This window comes from Anarhichas minor, unplaced genomic scaffold, assembly GCF_050575085.1.
Source record: "Anarhichas minor isolate MPS153535 unplaced genomic scaffold, ASM5057508v1 ptg000010l, whole genome shotgun sequence".
Taxonomy (NCBI): Eukaryota; Metazoa; Chordata; class Actinopteri; order Perciformes; family Anarhichadidae; genus Anarhichas; species Anarhichas minor.
In genome coordinates this window covers 4,778,773-4,799,616 of record NW_027466456.1, presented here as the reverse complement: position 1 = coordinate 4,799,616, position 20,844 = coordinate 4,778,773, and the positions used below count along the sequence as shown (strand labels likewise).

Here is a 20,844-nt window from a genome sequence, read left to right as displayed (position 1 = left end):
ATTTGAAAGCATGGGAGGGGAAGCGGCGGTCGGAGCCACAGGGCGAGTATCCACCTGTGACGGGGGCAGAGATTCATCCTCTGCTTCAATCGGCAGAGATTCATCCTCAATCGCCACCGCTCCGTGTTAGCTGGTCAGTGCATTGCAATACGCTGGTAGTGGAGCAGCGTTTGCTCTGGCGAAATGTTGCTCAGCAAGCCATACACGCCTCGACGCCTCTGGTCCTCTTCCCCTGTGCGGTTAATGTTTTATCTCGTAAACATGTCCAATGCTTTTATGGTGCGAGTGGGTGTGAGCCGTGCTTTCTTAGAGGAGAGGTGGCCAACCTTTGGAATGAAACACTGCAGAAATACTATCATATACACACCGCCATGTCGATAATACAGAAGTAGACGCCACTTTACCTTTAATATCGCGTTACATATCAATATTGCCATATGAAGTTCCTGTCTGGATGATAAAAGTCTGTGTAGAGTGTTTCTATTGATTAGTTGTTTTTCTGCTTATATCTTATACATCATCTAAACTTTGTGGTTTGGAACAATGGCAACATGAGAGTGGACAATATGGATGGAAACCTCTGCCACAGTCGATGTTATCTTATGTCATATAGTACTTTTTTTTAAAATTAGTAACTACAAGGAACTTTAAACAGTCTAATTTTAATGTTGATGCCTCGACATGAACTATATTGATCATCAGCGAGAATATTGTCAATTTCTACATAGTTATTCCTAATGCCTGTCATCCGGTCAGATTCCTCGAGAAATCAGACAAAAATATTTACGGCATGCAGGTTTACCAGAAGCTCAGACTCCAGCGGGGCCTCCGGCAGCGACCAGAACCAGATCCGGGTCCGCTGACGCCTTCGAACCTGCAGTCGGAAGCTCCAGAGGGAGGTGGAGAGCTCCGCGCCTGGCGGCAGCGGCTCCTCCTCCGGCCAGGAGCAGAGCTTTGCCTCGCTTCTCAGCCGGTCCCCGGTGGGAGCCAAAAACAACACCATACTGCTGGAAAACCAGGCCGTATAGCTGGGCCCGCTGGAGCGAAGGGAGGCACGGGAGAACCAGAACCAGGACTGCGCGTAGCGGACTGTCAGATCCTGCTCTAGTAAAATGAGAGGTTTTCTAAAAGGGACACCGGTGCTCGGAAACACTACAGATTTAATAGTAGTAATAACAGTATTATTACTATCATTATTTTAATGTTTACACTTATTAACCTCATTGTTTACTTTTCCTACTGACATGTCTAGATGTCAGTAGCTGAATCTATCACCACTAATAAATGTATATCATCTCAATGTGTCGCCCAGCCTTAAATAACCTACAAATTCAACACAAAGTTGGCTGGAAAAGAAAAAAACCCCTAAATGACGTACACGAAGCTGCTTCACGCCGTGTGCTGCAGTGTGTCGAATGTGTGTCTTTACCTCTCTCTGTGACAGAGCAGAGTCTCAGTACAACTCGCCATAATATTTACTCTAGCCAGGCAGCAAATGCTGCACCTCTCCTCTTGTCCCAGTTTAAGCACTCCATCAGTCTTGACAAGCCTGGGAAGCCGTGCCAACACACACACACACACACACACACACACACACACACACACACACACACACACACACACACACACACACACACACACACACACACACACACACACACACACACACACACACACACACACACACACACACACACACACACACACACACAGGCTGGTGGACAGTAAAGGCTTCTCTCGAGTGGTGCTGCTGCTTTAAGAGTACATTTCTCTCGCTGTCTGCTGTTGTGCGAGCAGCGTCTCTTTCCTCTTTTCTTACTGTTGTAATGAGCGTGATAAGTGGTCAAAGAGGGAGGGATGGGCGTAGACACAGAGTGGGGGGGGGGAGGAGGTAGATACAGGAGCTCCTCTGTTCTGTTGGGTGAAACCGTAGCCCGGCCGCGTTGACTGACAATGAGAGACACATTGCACATATAGCCGAGGCATGTGCTGGTAAAGAAATAAGAGCAGGCAAGTTGTTACATACGTTCACATTGGCACGAAGCCGATGTTTTTACTCCAGGCCCATAAAAAGCAGTTGAGCTGAAACTGAGAGGTCTGCATTGGCTCTTACCATTTTTATTTGAGCTTATGTAGAGAGAGAGGGACAGACAGAGTGAAGAGAAGGACAAAACAAAAAGGAGGGAGAAGCTGAATGTGATCCAGGTAGAACCAAACCATAGAAAAACAGATTGTTTCACCGTATACAGGCCAGGCAAGAGGATAAAATGTCTCCTCTGAAGCCCGTTACTGGCTGCCGTTTGTACTACGTGCTTCTCAAGAGCGAGACGGATTCCCCCGAAAGAGCAGAAATCGTAGTAGTAGTCGCGCCAGTTTTATTCCCTCTGTTCTGCTGCACCCAGTTGGGACGGAGGTAAAAGCAGGTCAGAGCCTGGAGGTGGCTGGTGGGTGAAGAGCGGGATCAAAAAGGGGCGGAGAAGCAACTGACGAAATGCTTCAGCGATACCGTGGCTTCCTGCTGCGCTGCATTGAGACACAACCAAGTCAGAAAGAGAATAAAGCAGTAGCATCAGCTGGCTCATTAAAGCCAGCTTTCAAGACCAAGTTTGGCTTCTCTGAAGCGCACTTAGCAAAGTTCTTTGCCTAACCTTTTGATTTGAGATCTTGTTCTATTCTTAAGATGCATTCAACAGGTGTGTTTATGCACTGCACAGTTAGGTCTGGAGAAAAAGCACATCTTTCCGTCCTGGCTGCAGTTCCTCCAAAGTAAAAGGACTGCTGCTAATTGTATCATTGCTGTTTGTTTAATGTATTCAAGTTTAGTGTGAGTGAGAAAGTGCCTTTTCATCACATTTACCAACAGACTGCTGGACACGGCTGATAGGCCGCAACACAAGGTCAAACATGCTTATGTTTTCTCATCCAGATCCATCTGAATTGCTAACAACCCGACCCACCGCCGGCAAGATAAAAAGAACACCGGCATTAATATTAATTAGAAATCACAGCTGAGGAAAATAAATATCAATCTAGCCTAATTGGCGGGCGTGCTGCAGGATGCTTGGCGAAGCCATCTCGGATGTCAGTCTGTGTGTGTGTGTGTGTGTGTGAAACACACAGAGATGTTTTTCCTGCTCGAGCGCTCCACCGACGCGCTGCAGACGAGCCCGTGTTTCACGTCTCACCGTGGCCGGTGTGATGCAGCAACATTGTTGTTCTTTCACATGCAAACCAGAGCTTTTCCTCGGCTATCATCCTGCACTGTGACACACCCACACACACACACACACACACACACAGCCGGGAAACCTTTCATTCAAAAGACTATTCAACAGAGACTAATGACACCTAACATGAGGTTGTTATGATTCACAATCCGCCGACAGCAGCTGTACTGGGCGATGTGACTGAAATCATTATCAGTATATTGATATACCTTGTACAGAAAAATCACAAAAACAGGGTTTAGGCGAGGTAGCACACAACTGTTGTGCATTAAATAAGATGAAACACTTCATATGACTAACGCTGCTGGCTGTTAATTACAGCTTGCTCGGAATCTGTTACTTTGCCGCAACAGAAATGTATCAATTAGTCGATAGACAGACAATTGATCAGCGACTATTAATCAACGGTCCATCTTTTTGCTCATTTTTCAAGTGATAAATGTCAAACATTTGCTAGTTCCAGACTCAAATGTGTTGTTTTTCTGTCATAAATGATGGGAAAGTGAGGACATTTGCCGATTAATTGGTTAGTCAATGGGGCGGGAATGATTCTGTAACTGCTTTGTTCATTTTTTTAAGATCATCCATCGAGCAAAAAACACCAAACATTCACCATATCCAGCTGCTCAAATGTGACGAGCTACTCTTTATATCACTGTAAAGTGAATATCTATTTATGGGGGTTTTGGTCGTACAAAGCGAGACATTTAAGATAATATGGCAACTTGGAACTGGCCTGTATTTACTATTTTCTGCAGTTGTATACAAACAAAACAATCAATCATGACATCAATCAGTAGATTCATTTCTTATAACAAGATGCTTCAGCAAGAAAACAATACTGAAGTGCTGCCCTGCCCTAGACAGTACTGCTGGTTGTATAAAATCAACACTGATCACCATCATCGCTATTACACCAACTTAAGTCAATGTTGACGCATCAAGCTAAATCAAAACTCTACATTGTTTGTTCCTGCAAAGGCACGTCGAGTTTTATAAGTAAGAGACTCATCCCCTGTAGAAAAGTAACTACGAGTAATGTTTGTGCACAAATCAGAAGAATAAAATGGTATAGTTGAACAGTAAACCCTCCTCTACTCAATACTAAACCCAAGAAAGAAGGATGTTTGTTGTCATTCATCACTTGTCTTCATATCAACTATTTGGGCTTTTATTGAAGGCTGAACGCTCCATTTCTGTTCTCACATCAGACCAACAGTGGAGTCGTCATTAGCGAGGAGAAGGCCTGCAGAGATGCCATCAGAAACCATTTTTATCTACGGAGGAGATGGGAAACTGATGCATTCTGTCTGATGGGAAAACACTGTGCAGGGATTCACACAGCTCTTCAGAGCGAACATGAGAGTGAGAATAAGAGATAAGAAACAAAAGAAGAAGAAAAAAAACTGGCACGTTGAAATCAGTACTGTCTCCATGTCCCATCCCAAGTGGACTCTGAGCACAAACTGCATCGTAAACACAGTCGGGGGACACGGAGAGAAGACGCTGCTTCATCACGGGACACAATGCAAAGCATGCACGCAGGCTGCACAGCCAACCCCTGCTGACTCAAAAGGCGAGCAATCAGACAGCAGACCAATGGGAGAAATAGTCCACATCCACCGATCTGCACGTCGACTGCAATGCAGACACACGTACACAACCACTCAAACTACAAATAACCAAGTGGATGATAGCGACACAAGTGCAGTTCTTTTCGGGGTTTTCACGCCGCAGCATTTTGCCGCTCGAGCTTTGAGACAAAACCGATGGACCAGCGTGGGCCTCTCAGTCAAACTGGCAGACTCGCAGAAACCCAGAGGGATCGTGTTGCGCTGGCCTTGTGCTTTTTCTGCACCGCAATACGGACTACCTCATCCCACCTGACAAGCACCGAGCTCTGGCGGTCAGAGAGCACGACGCACGCAAAAAGCAAAAACACACAAACTGTGGACGCGAGAGACGGCCGTGGGAACTCCCTCCCACACCCACAGACACTCAGACATCCTGGTAACCATGGAAACCCTCCTCCTCCTCCTCACACGGTGACATCACAGGTGTTGAGTCATGACCCGTAGAGGGGCCAAAGCAATCACCTGACCTGCTGTTAATCAACTCAAGGTGAGGGGGGCCACAGGTGGACCTGGCCGGACCGGGGAAGATGATGGCGAGGATGATGGGATGGGATGGGATGGGGGGGGGGGGGGGGGCTAAGAATAGAGCCTCATGCCTCGGAGAAAGAGAGGAAGGGAGAGAAGTGTGTTTCAGTCTCTTTGGCTAGCCACCGGAAACTATAAGCCATATGTGAGCAACGACTCATGAGCGCAGGCACACACACACACACACCACGCTCTGTGATGAGCAAGTGAGGGGGGCAGATGGATGAAGACAGAAAGATAAATCAAGTAGGCAGAGGGGTGGGGTGGGGTAGGGGGCTTGCAACATCCACTCACAGCATTGCTTACCCATATAACCCTGATGTAAGCCGCTGGTGACAGGATGCTATACGCTCTGTGTCGCTGGCCACACCAACCTACTTTCACACCAGGGTGCTGCACAAAACACCGAATGGATGTAATGGGCTGGTGTTGATCACACGGGTGAAATGTACAGCGGCGAGTGGCCATATGGCACATTTAAACGGCTGCACTTATCGAGGCCCCTGTGGTGATGCAGCGGGTATGATGGTGTCTGAGGAAGCGGGGAGGGATACCGAGTTTCAGTTAATGAGCTGCAAATGAAATCTAATTCTGGCTGCTGTGACTTTCCCATTATTATCCTGCAGCTCCCGTGTCTGCCCCTCTGAGGCAGACATTGCAACAGTAGCAATGAGCAACAACCTTTAGTACTTTAAAAAACTAAAATGACCCTACTGGTCATGTGTGGTGGTCCACAGGAGGCAATGGGTTTCTCCTATCATCTCCTAGCTGTGGGGCGTCCTGGTTGTGCAGCAGCAGCAGCAGCCCCCCTCCTGGCCCGGCCACAGAGCTCTGTCCCGGGGCTTTGAGCTGCTGCAGCTCGGCTCAACAGCTGTGTCCAGCTGCGCTACATGGGAGACACTGGGCGCTTTGTTCCCCACAGGGGGGAGGCAGAGTTGTGGGCAGTGGGAGTGCAAACGAGTCTACGTGCGTGTACACACATACAGTTTCATTTCCACACACAAAAAAGAAAGGTTAACGGCCTGTAGCCTCGGTCAGCCCAGGTCCGTCCCCGTCCCCCCCTCCCGCACCAGACCGGCCTTACAGCGGCAGCAGGCGAGGAGGGGGTGGCACAGCAGACCAGGATGTGTGGAAAATTTCAAATGCGCCCGAGCCAACGCTGTCCGAGCCGAGCGAGTGCATTCACACACACCACCACCCCCCCCCCACCCCTGAAGAAATGTACACATATCACTTGAATGCCCTCTTGTTGCTCTGAAATCGCCCGTGAAATGACGATATAAAGCTGCAGTTAGCGCTGCAAAGCGAGCACCGCCAACAACAAAACATCGACAGATGCGAGAAAAGCCCCAGTGTGCAGCAGGAAGGGAAGCGCCGGGCAATCACGGTGCACTCAGGAAACAACAACAAAAGAGAGGAGTAAAGAGAAGAAAAAGAAGCCACGAGCGGGCGCGTGGTTTTCCCACGGCAGGATACGCGACACCTCCGGGAGCTAGATTAACAAGTAATTCGCGCTAGTACTTACTCAGATGAACCGGATCGCCTCGGTCCACTGGAGGATCGCCGGGTCGGTCTTCCGGCTGTGAGTCGGGCGGGATCTGCGCTAAGGAGAGCGGAGAGCTCAGAGCCTCGAGGACTGAACGTAAACTGTGGCTTGCGTCATTTCACCAGGATGCCACTATTGCGCGCAGCAATGCAGCCATCTTGCCGAGGAGTGCCCCACCGAACTCACCAATCACTGCTGGACCCCGAGCTGCCGTCTTATTCTGAGTGATCCACCACGAGCTCTAAGTATTGACCTTGTGTGATGCAGTGGAACATCTGAAGGAAAGACATTCACAGAAATTATACTGGATTTCCATAAAGATACTCAATGTTTGGTGTCACTTTATTCTAGTTGGTGTGAAATGCATTTACTCAAGTACAATACTTTGAGTTATTTATGCTTAACTTAAGTATTTAAATGTTGTGCTATTTAATCAATTTAGTGAGAAGTAGCTCCACCTCGACCAGCTGTGACATTACAATGTAGATCGCATGTTTGTGAAGAACTAATATCACTAATATGATATACAATAATATTCTCTTAAAGGGGCCGTTGTACCTAAAGTACATTTTGCAGGTAATACTTTTGAACCTTAAATTCATGGCATTTGAATGCAAGAAATATATATATATATTGTTTTACCTTATTAAAAGATATGAGCACTTCTTCCACCATTGCGTTGTAACGCCTTGGTGCATACTGAACATTTTCCAATTATATTTAAGTTGACTCAACTGATTTTATGTGGGTGTCCGCCCACTGTTTATAGAAACATGCCTCTTGGAAAAAAACAATTTAAAAAATAAGACCGTTCATTAAAATATTCCACTTTCCTGTAAAAGTCAACATGTTTTCCGTTTCTTCTGAAATTCCACATAATAATACATTAGAGCAGCTTCTGTATCATTTCAAACATTTAAAACCCATCAACATCCTTGTGAAGTAAAATCAGCCAAATCCATGAATCTGCTAAACCTCGGTGTTGAAATAGCATGAACTCAAATAATCAAACCAGTCTTCCCAATTTCCCTCTTCATTTTTATTTAATTTCATCACGTTAATTTATTGGCTTATTTTTGGCTCATCAGATCTTAGATCAGACAGATCTCACAGCGCCCTCCTGTGGCGCCTTATATGCGTGTCATTTGTCCCACCACACAGCCGAGGGTGTCTGCTCCACCCGATGTGGTCCAGAGGTTGTTTGTTTGTGGGGTGAGACCAGAACCTGAGCGAAGCAGCGCTATATTGTTTCAGTCACTATATCTTGACAAATACATATTTACATTGACAGATGACTTCATATATATTCTCCAGAGAGAGAGAGATCAAGTTTGTGGTCGAGTCTATCTACCATTAAGCCACAAAACCATCCTGCAGCTCAGTCAGTCACTGCTCCCCCACAAGAATCAAGTATGTAACTCGCGTCACGTACATACGATAAAGGCCAAAGACCACGAAGAGAGTAAATGTATCATCACACATATTCATCACATTTTAAAATAAAATGAATTGGTCGATGGATTAATTATTAGTTGTTGGACCAGCATTCATGTGAGTCACAGATGCGTAGAGAGAGCACCAGTGTGAGAAGTAATTTGGAGTAGAGAGTGAGACTGCCGTTACACTCAGCGTCTCACTTAATGAATGACATGGACATGGACCTCTGTCTGGTCCGTGTCATTCATTAAGGTTTGTTATGAAACAGCGAAAGTGAAGAAAAAAGAAATAAAGTGAGGTAAGAACCCCGGTCTCTCATCCCTAAACTACCGGGCCTAAAAGGACTCCCTCGTGGTCCAGAGATACAGGATGTGGGCCGCCTTGGCACGTGATGCCATCAACAGAGAGCAAGAGAACAGACAGTCCATGTGAGACATCTCCGTCAGCTCCCTTTGAGCTCACCAGATTGACACTGGTGACTTGTGATGATGCGTCCCCTCCAGGTTTCTCCCCACAGCGGGATCAAACCGCAGTCACGCGCCTGACTACTGTCAGAGCTCATCCTTCTCCATCTGCTGGAACGCCTCCAAGTCTTCCCGCCAATCAGCCAGCAGTTCATCCACCGACTGGCTGCTCGAGTCCGTGTCGCCCTCGGGCTCCTCTCTGTCCTCAGAGTCTCTCTCCTCTTTGGGCCGAGCCAGATCAGCCTCTGTAGCTTCCTCTTCCGGTGGTCCGACGTCCTCTGCGGGACTAGCTTCCTCCTCCGGTGGTGTAACTTCCTCTGCAGGACTTGTGTCTTGCTCTACAGGACTGACTTCCTGCTGTGATGGAGTGACCTGCTCAGGAGCCAGTTCGTCGACCTCCAACGTGCTCATTTGCGATTGGCCAATGGGTTCAAATGAGGTGGGAGTTGTTGCCTCAGTTAAGCAGTCTTCCTCCACGTCCACACCTGAAAAGAAAGAAGGAGTGTGAGACACACACACACACACACACACAAAGAGACTTGTCCTCCTCTTCAGTCAGTAATCTATACAACATGCCCCCTGGTAGCCATTCTCAGTCAAAAATAGAAGTGTTTTCCTTGTGAGGCTGTCAACTATAACAGCATGATGCTGATGGTGAGTCATGTTTCCCACAGAATAAAGCCTTTCGCGCATATCTGCACAACCAAAGAGAGTCATCTGTGAAAAGAAATCTGGCAAATAGTTAAACTGTGACTTTTGCAAAGATGTGGTTAGAAAAAAAAAAAAAAAGTGTGAATCCGTTTCTAAAAATGTAGCCGCTTCTTTTAGTGCAGGTTGTACACGAGTCTGTGCTTTTTATGATACAGTCGTGTGGAATACTGCGAGGACAACAGGTAATGACTGTAAGGCTTTATGATTAGAGTACAGATAGGCACAAGGTATCTATCTGGTCATTGTTGCCATAAATACTAGGATTTGTAGTAAAGTGTCACTGCAAAAAAAAGCCGACCAAACACAAATTGTGACAACTTTTTCCAGAATCCATGTATAAACCCATGGCTGGGTCTGGGGTCATACCCCGCCGCGTGTCTAGCCTCGCCATGTGTAACTATTGGTTTGCTCCGTTGACAAAACAGACATAAAGAGCTGCCATGGCCTAAGCTCTGAAGGGGGACAATCAGAGATGACAATACTGTGACTGCACTGAGCTTTCCTATCAAACACAAACAGAATCCTGTGGTTAGAGGGCAGAGTGAGAGGAAGGGATGCAGAGATGAAAGCAGGACTGTAAAAAGGAGGGAGAACGGAGATAAAGGCGAGGGGGGGGGGAAGGATGCAGAATGAGGACACCAGATGAAGAAAGAAGGAAAAGAATACTTACTGCCCTCAATCAGTCTGCCAGGAAGAGGTTTACCTTTGAATATGGTGGCTGCTCATCCAAAGGGGATGTACAGAAAAAAGAGAAACCAAGAAAGAGAAGAGAGGAGAGGCACTTGTTATAGTCCACCACAGGGAATAGAGGGATTTGGCAAATGAGGAAAAAGAGGAAAAGAATGAGGATGCAATATTGATAAGTGTGTAAAACCGCTATAACCGCAGGTGGTGGGTGACTCTGGAATGAGTCACGATCTCTGAGACTTCAAATAAAGCCTGAATCCCTACATCCTCATCATTAATTCATGAAGCCAGCCACATAATGAGGCTCAGTCAGGGGAGAGTGATCGGTACACCGATGTGATCAATCTCATCGAGAGCGATTCGTGGAACACAGAGAAGAGTTCTAACATTTAGGGGGGGGGGAGAGCAGTGTCACACCTCTGTCCCTTGCTTTGTCACTCAGCAGCACCTCCACCTCCCGGTACTCCTTCAGCGCCTCCAACAGGATGTTGCCCTCCTTGTGGAAGAGGAAGAGGAGAGGCATGGTGATGTCATCCGTGCTGCGGCCATCTCCCGCCATCTGGAACAGGGGAGCCGTGTCGCTGCTGCTGCCCTCGTTGTCGTCTGGAAGGAGACGAAGAGAGCGAAAAGATATGACGGAGAGAAATAGAAGATATTTAACCGACGACAACTTTGGTGAGAATTGAATCATTGACGTCTTTTAACAAAGAAAAAGTTTCTGACATTTTGTAGATTTAACAATCTAATTTAAACTATTAGTAGGAAAAAAATTGATATACGGGTTGTACTAAACGTTTTATGGTTCGTAAAGGAAATCTACAACTGTTTAGAAAGGTCCTATATTAGATGCAGATCGCTGTTATTAAGCTTACTTGAGTTCTGCTGTATTATTAAGTTATTATCATGTAAAGGACCCTATTCGACCGTCTGTCTTCAAGATAATCAATTTATTGAGGCCTAATCTAGTCACTGGGCAGCCCTCTTCCGTCTCGCGTCGTCAGCCGCTCGCACTCACCGATGACGATGCCCCCGATGGCGCCGGCCTTCTGGATGTGTCGGGCCTTCTCGGCAAACATACACTGGCCCCTCTGAAGCAGAGCGATGTGGCCCCGGACGTACTCGGCGTTGGTGATCTCGCTGCAGCCACTGTAGGGTTCAGCCACAGTCGCGAAGCCTCGTAACTGCACACAGACGCACACATTTTTGCAAAGAATGAAGGAAAACATTGTGATATTATGGGGTGTACAGTGCTGCAGTTGTCCACATGTTCTCGTCTGCTGCTAAAAAACACCCACTCATCTTTTCCTCTGTTTGAATTAGGAAAATATTCTCGGCGAGGAAGAGCCCTCTTAAAAATACCAGAGAAAAGTGAGAGGCTCTCTTAGGAAAAAAACTAAACAGAAGGAGAATTAAGTGCCCACTTGAAACCTGGCAAAGCTACAAAAGCCACTCACCCCTGTGGAACTTTTGGACAGGTCTATGCCAAACTGTGCTGGGCCGGCGGTCAGCACAACCCGGCCAAAGAATGGATGTGAGACGATCTGAATGGCTCTGGGAGGCAGCTGCTCTTTCTGCTGCTGGCTGGACAGCTCCATCATATCCTGCATGAAGCGCACGCCGTCCTCTGCTGCTACCGCACTCACCGCCTGGGCGTGGGCGAGGAGACGAGTGAGAGGGGTTTAAAAAGTCAGGATGGAAAGAACACCATGATTTGTAGAGTTGGTACAAAGAATATATCCTCCGTTGGATAATGACACCAGCAGCACAGCATGTTCTCTTTCTCATTTGCATTTAAATAATAGCACAAATGATCATGAACCGCATCTTCAAATTTGAACAGGTAACCTTTACTCGTCAGCTCTAGAGTTATCGCTTTGTGTGATCAGTGTTGCGTCATTCCCATCCCTAGTAATTACAACAAAACAGCTGAGGAGTCACATTCTATAAACAGACTTAATTATTCCAGCTCTGGATTCTATGTTGTTGTTTTTTTAATCTGCCACTAATGAGAACATGCAGATGTTTATCCTTGTTAAGCAGTTGACCTGTGTTGCATGCTGGACCAGCTGCACCCTGCCATCTTTCAGGTGGATGAGACTGACTCCCATTCTCCTCAGCAGCTCCAGATGTTCAGGGTTGTTTGCCATGAAGTCCTGCGCCCTCAGCGGAGGATGACCCATACCGGGCTCCCTGAAGAGGAGGAAGAGGAGGAAGAGGTTAAAAACATGGAAGAGGCACAGCAGTCGGGAGAAATAGCTAAGCGCAGGCACATGACCGGGTCACACCTGTACACGTACACGTACCGGTAAGGAGCGGGGCGGGGGCAGCTCTTGTCCACAGCGCTGCGGATTGGTTCTCTCAGGTTACTTGGGTACGCGGGGTCAGGAAACAGGAGGCGGGTGTTAGGGCAGGTCCAGTCGAAGTTTGAGTCGTCCAGCTCCTCCTTGGACTGAAGTACCACGAGTAAATCACAGATTCTCTTAGGAACTGGAATGTGTACATGCGTTCATCAATTTCTCAGATATTAATCATAACGGTGTCGAGTACCGTTCTGTTTGAGGGAATGGACGACGAGTGAGGGCCCGTGGAGAGGGACAGGGGCAGCAGGTGTGCCTCGGTTGTGAAGACGTAGTCCTCCACGTCAAACGGTAAGTCTTCCGCATCGGCAAACAGCAGGAACAGGTATTTGAACATCTCAGCGAGGAAGAAGGAGTCCATTCTGGCAGGAGAGAACAGCTGGTTTATTTATCAGATAATCAATGAAGGGCATTGCAAAGTAGAGCCAGCGTTATCAGCATATTGTGGACGTTTTATAGGCTGCATTGCTATGTGCATTTGACTTTTCTTAATCAATGTATCAAGCCACTCATTTTTATGTGATTATAGCATCACTTAAATTATTCTGATGGCAAAAGTATTTTTCTTTGCTTTAAAAAAAATGAAATGTTTAACCTGTCTTGCGTCTTCAGTACACTGCTTTGTACCAACTCTTTCAATAACCTAATAGGAGTGATCCTTGCAAAGAGTGTGTGTCTTTATCTCAAGATAATAATAATATTTTTTATAATTCTTTATATCCTCACCTGTCCTCGTGGCTCCCAGTGCGTACGTCCTTCATTGCAGCGAAGCCGCAGGGAACACGAGCAAAGCGGTTGAGGTTATCCAGGATGGTGCGACCGGCCTCCAGGTAATACGGGTCTCCTGTGGCCTGGGAGGATCAGAGGACAGTAGTGTGATCGTAACAGAGGACAGGACATAGACTGTGAGGAAGGCTCCAGTGGAATCTCACGAGACACAAAGATGTAACTCCCAATCCCAAGTGTTTCATCGTATTATGTTCCTTTATACATTTTTTTACAAGACACAAGAATGCCAAAGGCAGAGTACTGGAGGCTGCTTAATAACTGCAGAAATGGAGATAGTGTGTCCGACATTTTGTAAATGAGTCCCATTGTAATTGTTACGTAACACAATCTGGTGCACAAAAATGGGCATTTACCTCTGTACTGTAACAGCGGAAAAAGAACATCTGCATTATGTCAAGCGTCCTTGATGAATTACCTTGTAAAGGAAATAGGTGCTCTCTGCAAACTCTGGCCTCAGGGGATGTTGGGCCCAGTGTACCCTGAAATCAGTAGTGAAGGCCTGGGGAGACACGGAGAAGGACGAAGCGGTCAGCGTACCATCCAACGCTTTGTAATTACAACAGACAGACGAAGCTAAACTGCGGCCGTAGTCGCGTGAAATGCAAGCGTGTTTCACTTCCAAACACTTACGGTTGACAACACAAGTCATATGGGGGGTTACTTGTCTCCATGGCAAAATGAGACCAATGTGGCGTTTCTTTTTGTGGAGCAGTCAAAGCCTAAGATGGTATTTAAAGTTGGATACACAGAGAGACAGATTACCTCTGGGAGGAAGTTGTGTTTCTTTGTAACTTGATACAACATCTCATGAGTCTCGATGGCAGGACGGATGTCTCCCTTCAACACCTGGAACACGCACAGTATGTACAGTATGTACAGCGTTACTGTTACAGCACAAGGCGTTATAGGAAGAGCAAAACTTTCAATTCACATGATCCAATCTGACCTGCAGTCCAGGGAAGAAGGCCAGCAGAGAGTCCATCCAGGTGCGAGCGGGAAGCAGAGGTTTGTGGATGTGGACGTCCAGCAGCAGCGGAGGCTGGCTTATGTACTTCATTATAGATGCATAGTGCTAAATGGGACATGCCAAGTGGAGGGGCGATAATATTAACGGTCGTGTGGTGCTCGGTGATATACACAAATAGACATTTGAGTATGAGTACTTTTCTTTACTTCTGTGCTGGAGAACTAAACAGAATCCTGAAGTGTACAAACATAAAAGTAGAATGTATTATGCTATATGTTGGTGATGCCATAGTGAGATGCTATTATGCAGATAGAGGGGCATCAAATTACTCTGTACAAGTGTGTGTGTGTGTGTGTGTGTGTGTGTGTTTGTCTTTGTGTGTGTGTGTGTCTTTGTCCTCACAATATTGAACCGCTGCAGAAACACGTCATCTCCCAAGAGGATGTAAGCCTTTAGCAGGTATTCATAGTACGAGTCAATTCCCGCTCCCACTCCGCTGTCTGGGGTGACACAATCAATCATCACACTTCTATGAGACTACAACAAAAATCAGATGATGTTCCATGTTTACCCATCAACCCTCTGTGACACCAAATCCACTCACCCAGACAGAAAGATTGCACACTTATACTTGATTTACACTTTCCCATGTCCTGATCTCCGTATCTGCCACAGCCTCCTTCCTTCACTTCTCTCAACACTTCCTCCACCCTCAGTCATGTCATCCTGTCCCCCTCTCTCGTCCCGCCCCCCCCCCCCCCCCCCCCCGAGGTCTTCACCCCGCCCCCCTCTCTCACCCCTGCGGACCCACTCTCCAGAGTGGATGTTGATGGTGGTTCCCACCAGATTGCTGTTTCTCTGTCTCTTCTCCCACAGAAAGTCCAGAGCTCTCCGGGCATGGGCCTGTGAAGAAGGGTGTATTATTGATTTTTTTTTAAATAAATAAAAAATGAAGTTTAAAATCAATCTGCAGAAGCTGTCAACTGTGAGAGAGATTACAGCGATAGACTGTGTGCTTGATCAGCAGTTTACTGCTGCCAGGAAGTAAACCAGTGCAAGGAAAGGCTCTAATATCGTTGCACAGGGTAAAATATCTAACTCTGAAATATTTCAGAGTACCACTGCAGCTACAGGGTCCCTACCCTCAGTTCCTGTTTGTATACACTTTATACAGTAGACAACATTGAGATGTATCTATTTCCGTGAGATGCACATTGATCAACAAGCAACAAAAGAGGAGGAGTTCTCACTGAAGACATGAGATACGTGACACAGCATTCTACATTAAACAAGAGGGTTGTGTCTGAAACCTGTTCTAAAACAAAATGACAAAGTGTAACCCGAATAAACAAAGGAAGGCCAGCCACCTGTAAGGTGTGGCTGTTTAATGCTGACACATGTCTATTCAAATAGCTGATGACTTTCTTGTTCTTGTAACAAGCTCTTTGACAGTGGTGACACCCAGAAGTTATGTTTTGTGTGTTGGAACAGTTGTGCCGATAAATAATTAGCTGTTGTTGTAAACTTGAAGTCAAAAGAGGAGTTATTCCTGAAAAACATTTTGCTGTTGCTGGATGGCTAAAATATATATATTGCTTTATCATTTATAATACTTTAAGGGACAACAGCATAAATCTGTTCACACTGTTGACTTACTTTTTACATCTGCCTAAAAAAAAAAAAAAAAGGCTTCACTAAATCATAAATCACAACATGTTAATGTAGTCAAAGGAGGATCTCATCATCTGATACCTCAAACACGGGCTCTCCAGTGAAGCGACTTAAGGCAGCAAACTCCAGGATGATGGTTCCCGCACACGCAGTGCAGGTGTCCGTTTCTGTGCCTGTTCTCGTCTCAGGACCCCTGACACCAAACTTCAGGTTCACCTGTCAGGTAGAAAGAAAAAAAGAAAAAAAAAAGAAAAACCATTACTCAATCTGTTTTAGAGTCACAGTTGTTTTGCAAGAGACCGTGCATGAAAACTCGTCAGACACGAACACATGGGCGTTCAAAGGCTGTGACAGCTGCGAGCAGAGCAGTGAAGCGGAAAATGGAAATATGTAGTCATGATCCGAGAGGTTACAAAAGGTCAATTTGACATATTGCAACCCTGGAAATGTGTGAATGAGTTCAAATATATTCATTTTTTGTAGTACATCATCAAATATATTTGATATAGAGATTAATAAAACAGGATCTTATTTAAAAGAAAGGTTTTTATCTTGAAAATGAGATAATATGGGACTGCTGTGCCATTGACAGGACAAAACAAGTGTGTTCCATGCTGTTGAACATCCCCACCTTACAAAGACTACAGTGCATGTCGGTGTGTTTCTGGTATTAAGGAGCAGAATGAAGGTGTTTCTGTCTGTGTGCAGTTGTCTCACCCTGGGATAAGGAAGGCCACTGCTGGTGTTGAAGGCTGGCAGCAGTCGGAAGCCCAGTTCTTTGGCCATATGCAGGAGCTCATCCTGGTACCACTGCATGTGCTGACCTCCCTCCTTCAGCATCACAGCCATGGAGTGCCCTCCCAACAGACCTCTGAACACACAACAATCACACGTTAGGAATTAAGAACAGCAGCACCCAGTGATTTCTTATCACTTCTATGTTTTGCTGCCGGTCAGGGGGGGTACACTTGTTTGGTTATTTCTTAACCATTAATATGTGTCGATTGTCTAATCCGATCTCACCCAAGGACTCGTATGTTGGTTTCGAAGACCGATACCACGATGTCGTTGTCCAGCCTCACATCTGACAGCACTCTTCTCACTGCAGCCTCAAACTCTGTCGTCTTGTTCAAAAGCTGGCAATGACAAATAATACAGGACTATAAAAATCAGGCTTAATTATTGTTATTATTAAAAATGTCAGCTTAAAGGTGGACTGAGAGACTCAGGACATTCTTCAGACAACTGGTTCAGTTTTAAATTACAAACATTGACATTTCACTCTAAATTCTGCTAAGCGGTACAGAATATTATACAATACAAAACCTCCATAGTGTGTTGTCTTATTAATTGCTGTTAAATTAAATTAAATTAATTTCTATAGCCCAAAATCACAAAATACAAATTTGCCTCAGAGGGCTTCACAATCTGTACAGCATACGACATCCTCTGGAATAAGTATGACCACTAATAATAACAGCAGCAGTGGATATAATAGAACAATAACGATACAAAATACAGCCTCACAATAATAACACAAAGAATTACTGGAAGACAACCAAACCAATACGCACCACCAGAGTGTCCAGTGTGTCTATGAGGGTCAAAGAGAACCTACCAGAGAGAGAGAGAATTTATTTTTTAGCAATAATTAATGTAATTAGATTTCATATAACATTATTCAACACAATGGTTATTCAGCAATGTGTACAATTTGTCTCCACCCTCCACCTCTGGCGAGCGTTAAACCAGGTGTGGTGATCTTTGTGTGGACCAACGGTATCATGGCTCCGCTAGTGCGTTAGGTCTCACGGGACTACAGTCAGTGTGCTACTCACTTTCCCAGCGCGTCGTCCACGTCACCACGGCTGGGTTCAAGCCCACGAACTCTTCCTCTGCATGTTAGTGGCATCAGCTCATCTGCTGGGTATGCATGGTCCTGAGAAACACACGTTAAAACACCAGCTCAGTCTGATTAGACCTTAGTCATCTTAAAATGTACACACATCCAACATGAAAGAAGTTCTGCAAAGCTGCAGCAAAAAGGCAAATTAGAAACTAGAAATGTCTCTTTATGTGAAGAGATCCAGTGAAAATGGATAACTTACCATATAATTCTGATATGCATGATCAAACATCTCGACCACTTGGTTCCTTTGTTGAGGAGAAATAAACAGACAAAAGTCAGCGTGGGGAACGTGTTTTCGGGGGATTCTCGCTGTGAGGAAGCTGTGTGTGTGTGTTGGTTTTTTCCCCAACTCACCTCAACCTGTGCCTCTCCTCCCGCGACATGGCCTGTCCCAGGCTGCATAGTGCTCCAAGCAGCATCAACGAAAACAGTACAGCCGGCATTGTGGTAGTGGGCGAGATCGTAGCAATATACATAAAACTACAGTTTGGCTCGCCTCTTGGTCAGTCCCAGAGCAAATAGCTAGTCATTACCACTGCCCTAACCAAATAGCTCTAACTAACAAAAACACCTAAGAAACACAAACCTACACCACCCCATTAATGTTATACCTCTGGGATCATGTTAAAGCACTTTGTTTGTCTTGGCCTAAGATGTACCATTTAATCATGAATATGTACAGAAAGCTTCATGTAATCATGCTAGTTTGTTGCTGATCTGTTTCTCAGCAAACGCCAAAAACAAGACTACAAGTTAATGACCGACTATGTACAATGTGCGCCTGCATGTGTGCACTTACAGTGCAAAACTGCAATCAAATGAAAAGATTCCTAGGAATGTTGTTATATCAAGTAAACAGATATCGACGTGTAACTGATAGAGACGGACCGGGCACTAGCTGTAGTGCACAGTTGGTAAGTCACACCTGTTTATTTTTCCAAACGGTGACCCGGACATACTGTACGCAGGTGTGACACGTTGACAAGCAAAATGATAACGTTATATGTGACTCTGCCACAGAGCAAACCCGCACAAATCAAATGAATCCTGCGATCTAATGATGTAAATAACATTAAAAGGTATTTTATAGATGTAGTCTTCACGCAGCAGCGATCAAAGAAACGTCTCGCCTTTTCCGTTATCACGACACAGTTACGACTCACTGTAAACCCAAGCAAGAAACACCGAAATAACAAACCAAGTGTTATTTCTGTTTAGAATCCCAATCCACAAATAGTTCACTTACTCCACACAATCTGCAGCCAAATAAACCATAAGTCAAACCAACAGCTCTTGAAAACTCCTGTTCATACTACCTTCCGTTATATCTCTCATGTGTCGACTGTAAAACCGTATTAGATGTGAGTTAATTATTTTCTCCTCTAGACATTTCTCTTTCGTCAGCCACTCAAAACAAGCAGCCCAACACTTGTCGGGGTTTATTAAGCCAGTTAGCCAGCTGGGCTAACTAGCTTAGCGGGCGAGAACGAACAGACGGACCAATAACACAAGAAAGTCAACAAAACCCGCGTCCATTGTTGAGCAGCAGACCTGACCGAGCGATCTCCTCTGTCCGTTGGGTTATATAGAGTGGTCAAATGTACCTGTAAACTGCTGTTTCGCCAAGCTAGCCTGCCTTAAAAAAAAACGGATGCCGTAGCGATAAAAACGTCAACAACATCCGCTTCCTGGTTTAAAAGGATTATGTGCCCTGAGTAATGCTTGTCAGGCAGTAGTTGCCGAGAGGCATATCGCCTCTCCTTCGCTGAGATTTGCAGACATAACTCTAGACATGTATATAACCCCACTATTAAGCGTATTTAACCGTATCGTAAGGTTAACCAGCAGTTTAATCGCGTTTGAATGGGTTAAACAAGTAGTCATAGTTAACTGAAAGTCAAGATTACGAAAATGAACGACTATTGTGCAGACTGTAATTAGTTGTGTTGCCTTTCGGTGGGTTAGGGTTAGAATTAAGTAAATCAGCATTAGATGCAGACGTTGCCCAAGGGAATTACCCACAATTCATTGCAATGTGACGTTAAACACGAGGTAACCAGTAGAATCATGGAGAATAAAAAAAGGTAAACAAAGAGGACAGAACAGGTGTGTTCAGCCTGGAATATTACATTTACTCAGAAACATTAAGAGTTAAAGATGGAACAAAACAAAAAACATGAAATCAGAGGATATTTATTTATTTATTTATTCATCAAATATTAGATTTTGTCATTAAAGCTGTTTTGACAAAATCAAGTAAATGCGATTATTTGAAATTAACTCTCATCTTGTGAGGAAAGAGCCTGGAAGACATTCAAATCAGGGAGTAAAAAATACAAAATAAATACCCACAATTGTACATCATATTTCTTGTCGTTGTCATGGTAACGTCATTTGTCCCATTCGTGTTTACACCATTACAAGACCTCACAGTCTCACACTAAATAAAATAACAGGTGACGGGTATGGTTTTAAGGCTACATGGGGAACAATAGGGAAATGAGATTCTGTGATCGCCCTCTCTCTGGCCAATCACAAGTATGCGCTGTACGTATTGGTCAAGGTGCGAGCCTGTGATTGGTCGAGCAGATAAAGGTGAGCGGATTTACCTGTTTTGTGACGGGAGCTGGTAAAGGTTGTTGGGCCGGGACAAACGAGGAAGAGATGTATAAAACTGTAAATAAAATATCATGTTCACTTGTGAGTTTGCTCGGTGTGGTAAACCAGTTCATGCAAGGACTTCACTCTGTCTCAGACTCATAAGTGGAACATTACAATATAAAGATATCCTAACGTTTTATAAATAAAGGAACAACTACATTCAAACTTTAAAAACGGCTGAAAACACGGTGTTTCTCTATCTCGCCGTATTTTCGTGTTTTTTAATAATTTCAATTTCCCCCGAAACATGGAGCCTGGA

The 20,844-nt window shown here is 45.2% G+C and overlaps 2 protein-coding genes across 4 annotated transcripts in view; both read right to left on the bottom strand.

Annotated features, from left to right (window-relative positions):
- Window positions 1-7,795, bottom strand: part of LOC142946441 (uncharacterized protein C1orf21 homolog) — a 29,181-nt gene extending 21,386 nt beyond the window's left edge. The window contains exon 1 of the mRNA XM_076087716.1: window positions 6,912-7,795. The gene's annotated coding sequence lies outside the window, so the exon portion shown is untranslated. The remainder of the gene's footprint in view (window positions 1-6,911) is intronic.
- Window positions 7,796-7,949: 154 nt separating this feature from the next.
- On the bottom strand, window positions 7,950-19,604 carry edem3 (ER degradation enhancer, mannosidase alpha-like 3). 3 transcript variants are annotated; one of them, XM_076087713.1, is made up of 21 exons: window positions 18,279-19,604; window positions 18,124-18,169; window positions 17,854-17,954; window positions 17,590-17,629; window positions 17,039-17,151; window positions 16,733-16,886; window positions 16,097-16,231; window positions 15,142-15,247; window positions 14,747-14,844; window positions 14,324-14,449; window positions 14,140-14,223; window positions 13,793-13,876; window positions 13,315-13,439; window positions 12,779-12,950; window positions 12,535-12,680; window positions 12,277-12,421; window positions 11,686-11,877; window positions 11,247-11,412; window positions 10,649-10,834; window positions 10,215-10,262; window positions 7,950-9,318 (listed from the first exon to the last, which is right to left on the bottom strand). In XM_076087713.1, the coding sequence occupies exons 1-21, from the start codon at window positions 18,398-18,400 to the stop codon at window positions 8,921-8,923; spliced, it is 2,787 nt and encodes a 928-aa protein (XP_075943828.1). In that variant the 5' UTR covers window positions 18,401-19,604; the 3' UTR covers window positions 7,950-8,920. The 3 variants fall into 3 exon arrangements, with proteins under 3 accessions (XP_075943828.1, XP_075943829.1, XP_075943830.1); XM_076087714.1 differs by having other exon boundaries at window positions 10,248-10,262; XM_076087715.1 differs by lacking the exon at window positions 10,215-10,262 and having other exon boundaries at window positions 18,279-19,602.
- Between the last annotated feature and the right edge of the window lie 1,240 nt (window positions 19,605-20,844).

Excerpts from the sequence above, each read along its gene's own strand:
- edem3 (XM_076087713.1), bottom strand. The coding sequence starts at position 18,400 with ATGTATATTGCTACGATCTCGCCCACTACCACAATGCCGGCTGTACTG. Across the intron at positions 17,152-17,589 it reads ACACACTGGACACTCTGGTG|CTTTTGAACAAGACGACAGA; the intron begins GTGCGTATTGGT and ends TGTCATTGCCAG. Across the intron at positions 11,878-12,276 it reads TGGTCCAGCATGCAACACAG|GCGGTGAGTGCGGTAGCAGC; the intron begins GTCAACTGCTTA and ends GCCCACGCCCAG.